The following is a 13,084-nucleotide window of genomic DNA, read 5'->3' as shown; positions in this document are numbered from 1 at the left end:
TTTTAAATCAGTGACATCCTTTGTTCAAATAAAACCTTGCTTGAAAATGATATAAATGAAACAGATAAAAGCTGAGTTGTGGGCTTCCCTGGTGGCGCAGTGGTTGGGAGTCCACCTGCCGGTGCAGGGGACACGGGTTCGAGCCCTGGTCCGGGAGGATCCCACATGCCGCGGAGCGGCTAGGCCCGTGAGCCATGGCCGTTGAGCCTGCGCGTCTGGAGCCTGTGCTCCACAACGGGAGAGGCTACAACGGTGAGAGGCCCGCGTACCGCAAAAAAAAAAAAAAAGCTGAGTTGTTCCGGGTGAATGACTCATCTTTATCGAGCACTTATTATATGCAGAGTGCCAATTTTAAGAGTTTTTTTAAAAAACAATCTTCAGAACAACTCTATGATGTAGGTACTATTATTATCCCAACTTTATAGATAAGGAGACCGAGGCTTAGAATGGCCTACAGTTGTAAATTAAAAAAATGATAAAGGTGAGATTTGAACCAAGGAGGTTCACTCTCACTGTGCTTAACTGCTTCTGAGATACTCTAGAATTTTAGCAGGGAGTATCATTATCATATTTGCATTTAAGAAACATCACTTCAGAAACTACAGAGTACATAGAAGACATTCAAATAGTGAATTGATGAGTAAACTGGAAAAGATGAGAAGGTAAATTGGGAGACCAGTTGTCCAGGCTATTACTTACAAGTGAATACTTGGTAATTATTAAAAGTGTTATTAAAAACATGGACACTGGAGAATAAGGGGAAAAGATTGAGAAAAGGATACGCATATAGAATTACTCAATTATGTAAGAAATAATATACATGAAAAAAGAGACTAAAATGTTAATAGTGATTATATCCCAGAACTATGGGTGACTTAGTTTCATCTAGATTTTTCTTGTGATTTCAACATTTCACATAATGAAAATATATTAACTTTTTTCTGGTTATAAAAGCATTTTTTTTAAAGGTTGTTACAACAGCCCAGGCAGGAAATGAGGGCTTGAAATAGAATAACAGCAGGGAGGACAGCTAAAAAAGGGTAGAATAGAGAGAGGGATAATAACAAATTCGATGGCCAATTGGCTATGACAGAAGGGGGGATCAAGAATGACTCCTAGGTTTTTAACATTGGCAACTGAGCAGATGGCCGTGATAGTCACAGAAATAGGAGGAAGAAGAACAGGTTTTTGGGAAAAGGAGATGAATTTTACTTTTATTAGGTGGAGTTTCAAGTGCCTGGTCAACATCCAGATAGAGATGTTAGTGTAGGATGAAAACAAGAGTGTGGATTCAGGGAATAAAGTTGGATTAGGAAAAAAAAAAGATTTAAAAATTCAGATACAGATGGCAATTAAAAACAGTTAAAAGCATGTGGTAAGAGGATCATTAAAGAAATAACCAGGGGAAACTTTTTAAAAATTAAATAAATTACTGATAAACTTCTGTTATTTGATTAAACTATACTTTTAAATTTAATACATCAATCACGATCAATTTTATAAGAAGTTATATATAAATAATTTATATATAAATTAAACTGGGGAATTCCCTGGTGGTCCACCAATTAGGACTCTGCACTTCAACTGCAGGGGGCCGGGGTTCGATCCCTGGTGGGGGAACTAAGATCCCACAAGCTGTGCGGCTTGGCCATAAATAAATAAAAATAAAAATAAAAATAAATTAAATTGACTTCAGCTTCACAAAGGGGGAAAAAAATCAGTTTTCAATGTTCCGTGAAACTTCAGTTAATAAAATAAATAATAAGTATTTTTGTCTTTATCCCCAGTGGTTTCACGAAAGTCCTAAAAGTAGCTTCTTAGATGGCCTGAGTCCTCTGAGGCACATTTGGTTCCAGGTAAAAATTATATTCCTTGAAGTTTTATGAAATCACATAATTACCTTTCTCTAATGACTACTCCTGCCAGTCTTGACCAGATTCTCTTCTAATATGACCTGGTCTCTTTTCATTTTTTTTTCTTTATTCCACACCGACAATCAGAAAAATTTAGTATACAAATAACCTAGCTACCAAATAACTTATCCAAACACTCCTTTTAAAAGCCCCAACTGATATTTTCAGGACCACCAAAATGTTCCATAGGTGCTTAGTCTAATCCCCTCTTCACTCCATCATTCCCAGTTTAAAGGTCATTAGACTGTACTTAAACATCTCCACTGAACAGAACTCAATCTGAAATAATTCCAGAAGAATCTCCAAAAGAAGCCTCCCTGGGCCTTCTCTCTACAGCTTTTCCCCAGTGCCAATTAGTGTGGCTTCTCCTTCTGTTAGTGTTTGAACACTTTACAAATTGAAGCTCTCCACTGAGTTCAAGACTGGGAACTTAGGGCCACATAATTTTAAAACTGGAAAAGTCTTCTGACATCATCTAGGTCTAGCCTTCATTTTATAGATGAGGAAACTATGGTTCAGTCTATAAATGACTTGCCCAAGGCTGTAGTTAGACAATGAAAAAGGTAGAGACCCAAGTCTCTATACCCCTAGAATAGTACATTAAATGCTTTCCCAGGTAATAAACTCCAGACATTTCATTGGATCTCTAAAATCACAGTTGCATTTGATTACTAATAAATTCAGACAGAGGGTATGGGTATGAGTAAGGGAGGAATAAGATACTGGAGACCCAGTGCTTCCAACCACTTGTTGCTGGAAGTATATCCTAGTATGACAATGAAAGAGTCAGATTCATCTTGTTAAGAATAATGTACTGTTATCTAGACTTTAGGTAATGTTAATGATTCAATTTATTTTATATTTATACTCCATTATCTCCAGAAAAGACACGAGATAGCTTACATAATTAAGCCCCAAATAAGACAGAACTACAATGACTCAATTAAATAACCAAGTGGTAATTCTCCAAAAATGAGTTGCTAAATTAGGTTTTTAAATCCCTAAGAGTACGAGTACAAGGATAGGGAAGGAAGACAGTGGAGAAAAAAAAGTCAGTACTATTTGTCACTTTAAGAGATGGCATTAATATACTCAGAATTCCTGAAGTCTATTTAGAAGTGATATTTAAAGGTCAGCAGGAAACATGGAAATAATTAGTGATGCTTCTATACTGACACTGAAAACATGCTGCAGAAAAATTCTTAATTTGTAAAGATGATATATAATCTTGTAAATTAACAACTAAGTATCAGCCCTGATATACCAAAGTAAAGAATGTAAGAAGATAGAAGGATTTCAGGAAAATAAAGTATACTGAAACACTTTCTTAACAGATGTGCCAAAAATAAAGCTCACATAAACATTTCATAGAAAAGTCATGAGCCCTTTGGGATCTGAATGGAAAGTGCCTAACAAGGTTTAGAATTTCTCACAACTGAGAAAGACTAACAAATTTTCTTCCAGGCCCTCTTCTGGGAAAGAGTAGTGTCTAAAGGAATGATATATCAGTTATTAAACATTTCAATTTTTCTCCCAAGTAATGCCATGCAATTCCATGCCTTGAAAAGAAAAACTGTTACCTGAGCACCACTACAATTGGACTTTCACTTCCAGTTATGACCATTAACCCCTTCCAGATCATTAGTGCCGAGGAGACAATCATTCCAAAATTTAGGACTTGATAATAGAGCTGTAAGAACAAGAGAAGAGATCAGATCCATAATTATCCTCACCTAGGAAAGCACTGAGTAGTATCAATTTCAAAGTTTTAAGTAGTACTATTAGGGCACCTGAAGTTCTAAGAAACTCTTTAAAATACTGTAATAATTACACCATCAGCATCCCAGAACATCCCCACCCACTCACCCAAAGAACCCTGCTGTTTTGTTTGCTAAAACACATTACATTTATATAACGTTATTTTCAGAACTTTTCACATAAATTATTTCATTTGGGCTTCACGACCATTCCGCTTAAATTCAATCACATACATGACAGATACCAGCCAACAGCAACACACCTCTGCTTCTAAACTCTAATACTTACTTTTCTACAATACTTATCCCTTGATAATTATGGGCTATTCAATGACGTTTAACTTGACCCCTCATTTTACAGCTGAGGAAACTTAGTCTCAGAAAGGAAATGACTTATCAAAGTCATACAGCTTGTCAGTCACATAGTTAGGACTCTGAAGGCCAGCCTTATGTCCTACAAAATTTACACTGCTCAACAAATTATAAAATTCTATGACTTAAATAAGCAAATATAATACTAGAAAGGTATTTCAAGTGAGGGAAACATATGAGCTAATTGTGTTGGACTAATGCTGGATAATGAATAAAAGTAGAGAGGATGACTGGATACCATGGCAGATAGTTCAGGAGAGGAAAAGATGGTGCTGGACAGCAGTGACAGAAATCTGAAAAAGCATATCAAGCTCAGGTTATGAAGATCCTTGAATGTACGACCGAAAATGTGAACTTAAAAAGACAGCCATAAAATACTTTAAAGTGAAAAAATAGAAGTTTCAAAACTATGTCCAATGTAAGTTCACTTTCGTTATTTTAAAAAATATATGTGCTGGGACTTCCCTGGCAGTCCAGTGATTAAGACTCCACACTTCCACTTCAGGGGGCACAGGTCATGGGTTCGATCCCTGGTCGGGGACTAAGATCCCACATGCCGTGTGGTGCGGCAAAAAAAAAAAAAAATTTACACACACACACACACACACACACACACATATGAGCATATGCGCATTCTACAAGACAACTGTTACAGTCTTCAAAAATTCAATGTCATGAAAATAAAGGTGGGGGACTGGACTAAAGAGACGTAATAACCAAATGTAATGCATAAACTCTGGTTAGATCTTAGTTCAAAAGAACAAAATGCATATAAGAAAAAACCCTAACTATAAAAGACATTTTGGGGTCAATTGGGGAAACTCAAATTATGACTTAAATGATACTAGGAAATTAGTGTTAATTTTCTTACATATGATAATGGTACTGTGGTATGTAGGACACTGTCACTCGTAAGAGATGCATGCTTAGCAGTAATTAGCTAGTAGTAGTAGTTAGGGGTGAACTGTCATATCTGCAATTTGTTTCAAAGGATTCAGAAAAAATTATATATATATATACACACACACACACATACACATAAGTACATACAAAGCAAATATGGAAAAATGTTAAAAACTGTTAAACCTGTGATAGGTTACAGGTGTTTGCTGTTCTATTCTTTCAAGCTTTCTTTTTTTTTTAGCTTTATTGAGGTATAACTGACAAATAAAATTGTTAAGATATTCAAAGAGTACAATGTGATGATTTGATATACCTTGTGAAAGAATTCCAAGTTAATTTACACATTCATCACCTTACGTATTTACCTTTTTTTTTCTCTTGGGGGCGGGGGTGATACCTGTCAATTTTTCTTATTTTTTAAAGTATAGACAAAAGTGAAAGAAAGTAAACTGGTTACACCTGGGGTTACAATACCAGGCAATTTTGTTTCATTTGTTTATCCACATTTTCTTCTTTTCTCCTTTTTAAATTAATTTTTATCAAAAGATTACAGAGTCAAGAGATATATAATTTTTTTAAAAAACCCTGCATATCCTGGCCATGGCAGGCCACCCCCAGCAATCATTTTCATCTCTTTTACCTATTTTACCCTCATGCTTCTAAAAATTAATTGCTTCTCTTTTCATAAATTTGGAACATCATCTATAAACTATTTATTATGATGAGGATTTTAGCTCTCATACCATTTTCTACTTTCCCCCCTGCAATTAACACGTTTTTTCTGCATACTCAAAAAAAAGGTTTCAGGTTGCATATTATTATAATCGTATAGTTAATCTCTGGATGCACACACAAGAAACTGGGGACAATGGCTGCCTTTGGAAAGAGGAACTGAAACTCAAGGTGGAAGGAAAATTCTTTCCAATATATATGTGCATGTTTTTTAAGTTCTTACTAAATGCAAGTATCACCTATTCAAAAATAAGTTGTTTAGGTTTTTTTTCTTAAGTCCATGTTAATGGCCAGAACATACTTCCAATGAAGTATGACATATTCTATCAACATAACATCATGCACAAAGGAAGAAAGAAAATACGGACGTCTTTTTTTTTTTTTTTTTTTTGACGGTACTTGGGCCTCTCATTGTTGTGGCCTTTCCCGTTGTGGGGCACAGGCTCCGGACGTGCAGGCTCAGCGGCCATGGCTCACGGACCCAGCCGCTCCGCGGCATGTGGGATCTTCCCGGACCAGGGCACGAACCCGTGTCCCCTGCATTGGCAGGCGGACTCTCAACCACTGCGCCACCAGGGAAGCCCCGGACGTTTTCTTACGGACACTTAGAAATACCTGCTGTTCTTTGAGTAATATAGTAATATGACTATACAGGTGTGCTTTGAAACCTAGTTTGACACTCCCATTTATGGTGAGAAAACTGAGGCACAGAGAAGCTAAGTGATGCACTCATGGCTGCACAGCTCTTGGCAGGCAGAGTAGCAACTAAAACTTAGGTCTCCTAAATTCCATCTCAAGACGGTAGCTTTTTTGTTTTTTAATAGATCTTTATTGGAGTATAACTGCTTCACAATACTGTTAGTTTCTGTTGCACAACAAAGCAAATCAGCCATATGCATACACGTCTCCATATCCCCTCCCTCTTGAGCCTCCCTCTCATCCTCCCTATCCCACCCCTCTAGGTCACTGCAAAGCACCAAGCCGATTTCCCTGGGCTATGCTGCTGCTTCCCACCAGCCAACTATTTTACATTCGTTAGTGTATATATGTTGATGCTACTCTCACTTCGCTCCAGCTTCCCCCTCCCACCCCATGTCCTCCAGTCCATTTTCTATGTCTACCTCTTTATTCCTGCCCTGCAACTAGGTTCATCAGTACCTTTTTTTAAAATTCCATATATATTTGTTAGCATATGGTATTTCTTTTTCTCTTTCTGAGTTACTTCACTCTGTATGACAGACTCTAGGTCCATCCACCTCACTACAAATGACTCAATAACTTTTTATGGCTGAGTAATATTCCACTGCATATATGTGCAACATCTTTATCCATTCATCTGTCAATGGACATTTATGTTGCTTCCATGTCCTGGCTATTGTAAATAGTGCTGCAATGAACATTGTGGTGCATATCTTTTTCTGAATTATGGTTTTCTCAGGGTATATGCCCAATAGTGGGATTGCTGGGTCATATGGTAGTTCTACTTTAGTTTTTTAAGGAAACTCCATACTGTTTTTCATAGTGGTTGTATCAATTTACATCCCCACCAACAGTGCAAGAGGGTTCCCTTTTCACCATACCCTTTCCATCACTTACTGTTGCTAGATTTTTTGATAATGGCCATTCTGACCAGCGTGAGGTGATACCTCATTGTAGTTTTGATTTGCATTTCTCTAATAATTAGTGATGTTGAGCATCTTTTCATGTGCCTCTTGGTCATCTGTATGTCCTCCTTGGTGAACTGTCTATTGAGGTCTTCCGCCCATTCTTTAACTGGATTGTTTTTTCGATATTGTGTCCCATGAGCTGTTTGTATATTTTGGAGATTAATCCTTTATCTGTTGTTTCATTTGCAAGTATTTTCTCCCATTCTGAGGGTTGTCTTTTTTGTCTTGTTTATGGTTTCCTTTGCTGTGCAAAAGCTTATAAGTTTAATTAAGTCCCATTTGTTTATTTTTGTTTTTATTTCCGTTACTCTGGGAGGTGGGTCAAAAAAGATCTTGCTGTGGTTTATGTCAAAGAGTGTTTTTCCTATGTTTTCCTCTAAGAGTTTTATAGTGCCTGGTCTTACATTTAAGTCCTTAATCCATTTGGAGTTTATTTTTGTGTATGGTGTTAGGGAGTGTTCTAATTTCATTCTTTTAAATGCAGCTGTCCAGTTTTCCCAGCACCACTTATTGAAGAGGCTATCTTTTCTCCACTGTATGTTTTTGCCTCTTTTGTCGTAAATTAGGTGCCCATATGTGCACAGGTTTATCTGGGCATTCTATCTTGTACCACTGACCTATATTGTTTTTGTGCCAGTACCATACTGCCTTGATTACTGTAGCTTTGTGGTATAGTTTGAAGTTGGGGAGCCTGATTCCTCCAACTGTATTTTTCTTTCTCAAGAATGCTTTGGCTATTTGGGGTCTTTTGTGTTTCCATATGAATTGTAAAATTTTTTGTTCTAATTCTGTGAAGAATTCCATTGGTAGTTTGATAGGGACTGCACTAAATCTGTAGCTTGCCTTGGATAGTATAGTCATTCTCACAATACTGATTCTTCCAATCCAAGAACATGGTCTATTTCTCCATCTGTTTATGTCATCTTCGATTTCTTTCATCAGTGTCTTATAGTTTTCTGAGTACACGTCTTTCGCTTCCTTAGGCAGGTTTATTCCCTAGGTATTTTATTCTTTTTCTTGCAATGGTAAATGGGAGTGTGTCCTTAATTTCTCTGATTTTTCGTTGTTCGTGTATAAGAATGCCAGAGATTTCTGTGCATGAATTTTGTATCCTGTAACCTTACCAAATTCATAGATTAGCTCTAGTTTTCTGGTGGCATCTTTAGGATTTTCTATGTCTAGTATCATGTCATCAGCAAACAGAGACAGTTTTACTTCTTTCCAGTTTGTATTCCTTTTATTTATTTTTCTTCTCTGATTGCTGTGGCTAAGACTTACAAAACTATGTTGAATAAGAGTGGTGAGAGTGGACATCCTTGAATTGTTCCTGATCTTAGTGGAAATGTTTTCAGTTTTTCACCATTGAGTATGATGCTTGCTGTGGGTTTGTCATATATGGCTTTTATTATGTTGAGGTAGGTTCCCTCTTTGCCCACTTTCTGGAACCTTTTTATCATAAATGGGTGTTGAATTTTGTCAAAAGCTTTTTCTGCATCTATAGAGATGATCATATGGTTTTTATCCTTCAGTTCGTTAACGTGGTGTATCACATTGATTGATTTGCATATACTGAAGAATCCTTGCATCCCTGGGATAAATCCCATTTGATCGTGGTGTATGATCCTTTTTTTTTTTTTTTTTTTTTTTTGCGGTAGGCGGGCCTCTCACTGTTGTGGCCTCTCCCCTTGCAGAGCACAGGCTCCGGACGCGCAGGCTCAGCAGCCATGGCTCACGGGCCTAGCCGCTCTGCGGCATGTGGGATCTTCCCAGACCGGGGCACGAACCCGTGTCCCCTGCATCGGCAGGCGGACTCTCAACCACTGCGCCACCAGGGAAGCCCAATGTATGATCCTTTTAATGTGTTGCTGGATTCTGTTTGCTGGTATTGTGTTGAGGATTTTTGCATCTATATTCATCAGTGATATTGGTCTGTAATTTTCTGTTTCTGTAGTATCTTTGGTTTTGGTATCAGGGTGATGGTGGCCTCACAGAATGAGTTTGGGAGTGTTCCTTCCACTGCAATTTTTTGGAACAGTATAAGAAGGATGGGTGTTAGCTCTTCTCTAAATGTTTGATAGAATTCACCTGTGAAGCCATCTGGTCCTGGACTTTTATTTGCTGGAAGATTTTTAATCACAATTTCAATTTCATTACTTGTGATTGGTCTGTTCATATTTTCTATTTCTTCCTGGTTCAGTCTTGGAAGGTTACACCTTTCTAAGAATTTGTCCATTTCTTCCAGGTTGTCCATTTTTTTGGTATAGAGTTGCTTGTAGTAGTCCCTTAGGATGTTTTGTATTGCTGTGGTGTCTCTTGTAACGTCTCCTTTTTAATTTCTAATTTTATTGATTTGAGTCCTCTCCCTCTTTTTCTTGATGAGTCTGGCTAATGGTTTGTCAATTATGTTTATCTTCTCAAAGAATCAGCTTTTAGTTTTATTGATCTTTGCTATTGTTTTGTTTCTATTTCATTTATTTCTGCTCTGATCTTTACTTCTTTCCTTCTACTAACTTTGGGTTTTGTTTGTTCTTCTTTCTCCACTTCCTTTAGGTATAAGGTTAGATTGTTTATTTGAGATGTTTGTTTCTTGAGGTAGGATTGTATTGCTATAAACTTTCCTCTTAGAACTGCTTTTGCTGCATCGCATAGGCTTTGGATTGTCGTGTTTTCGTTGTCATTTGTCTCTAAGTATTTTTAAATTTCCTCTTTGTCAGTGATCTCTTGGTTATTTAGTAACGTATTGTTTAGCCTCCATGTGTTTGTGTTTTTTACGTTTTTTCCCCCTGTAATTGATTTCTAATCTCATAGCGTTGTGGCCAGAAAAAATGCTTGATATAATTTCAATTTTCTTAAATTTACTGAGGCTTGATTTGTGACCCAAGATGTGATCTATCCTGGAGAATGTTCCATGTGCACTTGAGAAGAAAGTGTAATCTGCTGTTTTTGGATGGAATGTCCTATAAATATCAATTAAATCTATCTGGCCTATTACGTCATTTAAAGCTTGTGTTTCCTTATTAATTTTCTGTTTGGATGATCTGTCCATTGGTGTAAGTGAGGTGCTAAAGTCCCCCACTATTACTGTGTCACTGTCAATTTCCTCTTTTATAGCTGTTAGCAGTTGCCTTAGGTATTGAGGTGCTCCTATGTTGGGTGCATATATATTTATAACTGTTACATCTTCTTCTTGGATTGATCCCTTGATCATTATGTAGTATCCTTCCTTGTCTCTTGTAACATTCTTTATTTTAAAGTCTGTTTTATCTGATATGGATATTGTTACTCCAGCTTTCTTTTGATTTCCATTTGCACGGAATATCTTTTTCCATCCCCTCACTTTCAGTCTGTATGTGTCCCTAGGTCTGAAGTGGGTCTCTTGTAGACAGTATATATGTGGGTCTTGTTTTTGTATCCACTCAACGAGCCTGTGTCTTTTGGTTGGAGCATTTAATCCATTCACGCTTGAGGTAATTATTGATATGTATGTTCCTGTTACCATTTTCTTAATTGTTTTGGGTTTGTTTTTGTAGGTCCTTTTCTTCTCTTGTGTTTCTTACTTAGAGAAGTTCCTTTAGCATTTGTTGTAGAGCTGATTTGGTGGTGCTGAATTCTCTTAGCTTTTGTTTGTCTGTAAAGCTTTTGCTTTCTCCATATAATCTGAATGAGATCCTTGCCAGGTAGAGTAATCTTGGTTGTAGGTTCTTCCCTTTCATCACTTTAAATATGTCATGCCACTCCCTTCTGGTTTGTAGAGTTTCTGCTGAGAAATCAGCTGTTAACCTTATGGGAGATCCCTTGTGTGTTATTTGTCATTTTTCCCTTGCTGCTTTCAATAAGTTTTCTTTGTCTTTAATTTTTGCCAACTTGATTACTATGTGTCTCGGCGTGTTTCTCCTTGGGTTTATCCTGCCTGGGACTCTCTGCGCTTCCTGGACTTGGGTGGCTATTTCCTTTCCCATGTTAGGGAAGTTTCCGACTATAATCTCTTCAAATATTTTCACAGGTCCTTTCTCTCTCTCTTCTCCTTCTGGGACCCCTATAATGCGAATGTTGTTGTATTTAATGTTGTCCCAGAAGTCTCTTAGGCTGTCTTCATTTCTTTTCAGTCTTTTTTCTTCGTTCTGTTCCGCACCAGTGAATTCCACCATTCTGTCCTCCAGGTCACTTATCCGTTCTTCTGCCTCAGTTATTCTGCTATTGATTCCTTCTAATGTATTTTTCATTTGTTATCGTATTTTCGTCTCTGTTTGTTTGTTCTTTAATTCTTCTAGGTCTTTGTTATATATTTCTTGCATCTTCTCGATTTTTGCCTCCATTCTTTTTCCGAGGTCCTGGATCATCTTCAGTATCGTTATTCTGAATTGTTTTTCTGGAAGGTTGCCTATCTCCACTTCATTTAGTTGTTTTTCTGGGGTTTTATCTTGTTCCTTCATCTGATACATAGCCCTCTGCCGTTTCATCTTGTCTATCTTTTTGTGAATGTGGTTTTTGTTCCACAGGCTGCAGGAATGTAGTTCTTGCTTCTGCTGTCTACCTTCTCCTGCCACTCCCTTCTGGCCTGCAGAGTTTCCGCTGAAAAATCAGCTGTTAACCTTATGGGGTTTCCCTTATACGTTATTCGTTGCTTTTCCCTTGCTGCTTTTAATATTTTTTCTTTGAATTTAATTTTTGTTAGTTTGATTAATATGTGTCTTGGTGTGTTTTTCCTAGGGTTTATACTCTATGGGACTCTCTGTGCTTCCTGGACTTGGGTGACTACTTCCTTTCCCACGTTAGGGAAGTTTTCAACGATAATCTCTTCAAATATTTTCTCAGACCCTTTCTTTTTCTCTTCTTCTTCTGGGACCCCTATAATTCGAATGTTGGTGTGTTTAGTGTTGTCCCAAAGGTCTCTGAGATTGTCTTCAATTCTTTTCATTCTTTTTTCTTTATTCTGCTCCTCTGCAGTTATTTCCACCACTTTGTCTTCCAGTTCACTTATTCGTTCTTCTGCCTCAGTTATTGTTATTGATTCCTTCTAGTGTATTCTTCATTTCAGTTATTGTGTTGTTCATCTCTGTTTGTTTGTCCTTTAGTTTGTCTAAATCTTTGTTAAACATTTCTTGTATTTTCTCAGTCCATGACTCCATTCTATTTCCAAGATTCTGGATCATCTTTACTATCATTACTCTGAATTTTTTTTCAGGTGGATTGCTTATTTCCTCTTCATTTATTTGGTCTTGTAGGTTTTTACCTTGCTCCTTCATCTGTGATGTATTTTTTTCCATCTCTCTCTCTTTTTTTTATTTTTATTTGTGTTCCTGTCTTACTGGTTGTTTGGCCTGAGGTTTCCAACACTGGGGTTTGTAGGCTATTGGGTAGAGCTGGGTCTTGGTGCTGAGATGAGGAACTCCATGAGACCTCACTCTGATGAATATTCCCTGGAGTCTGAGGTTCTCTTGTTAGTCCAGTGGTTCAGACTCAAGAGTCCCACTGCAGGAGCTTTAGCCGGACCCTGGGATCATGAACCAAGATCCCGCAAGCCGCCTGAGGCATAGAAAACAAACAAACGAACAACAAAAAAAAAACCGGAAAAATAACAAAGTAAAAAATAAAATTAGACTAGGAAACTAATAGATACGTTAGGAAGAATATAAAAATAAAAGTATAGATGAATCAACAACCAGAAGGTACATCAATACCACAATAGTAAAAAAGAGGAGGGGAAAAAGAAAAAGGCAGGGTGAGGCCTTGGCTCTGG

General features: G+C 37.4%; 1 protein-coding gene across 4 annotated transcripts in view; it reads right to left on the bottom strand.

The window, feature by feature from the left end:
• SEC11A (SEC11 homolog A, signal peptidase complex subunit) overlaps positions 1–13,084 on the bottom strand; it is a 49,052-nt gene that overhangs the window by 15,353 nt on the left and 20,615 nt on the right. For all 4 annotated transcript variants that reach the window (XM_081227949.1, XM_081227951.1, XM_081227950.1 and 1 more), the window contains exon 2: positions 3,494–3,603. In XM_081227949.1, the coding sequence (XP_081084075.1) occupies positions 3,494–3,603 (110 nt within the window). The remainder of the gene's footprint in view (positions 1–3,493; positions 3,604–13,084) is intronic.

The sequence above is a fragment of the Mesoplodon bidens genome (assembly GCF_964165515.1).
Source record: "Mesoplodon bidens genome assembly, chromosome: 3".
In the NCBI taxonomy this organism is placed as follows: Eukaryota; Metazoa; Chordata; class Mammalia; order Artiodactyla; family Ziphiidae; genus Mesoplodon; species Mesoplodon bidens.
Note: the sequence above shows the minus strand (reverse complement) of the source record. Positions and strands in the feature narration are given on the sequence as shown.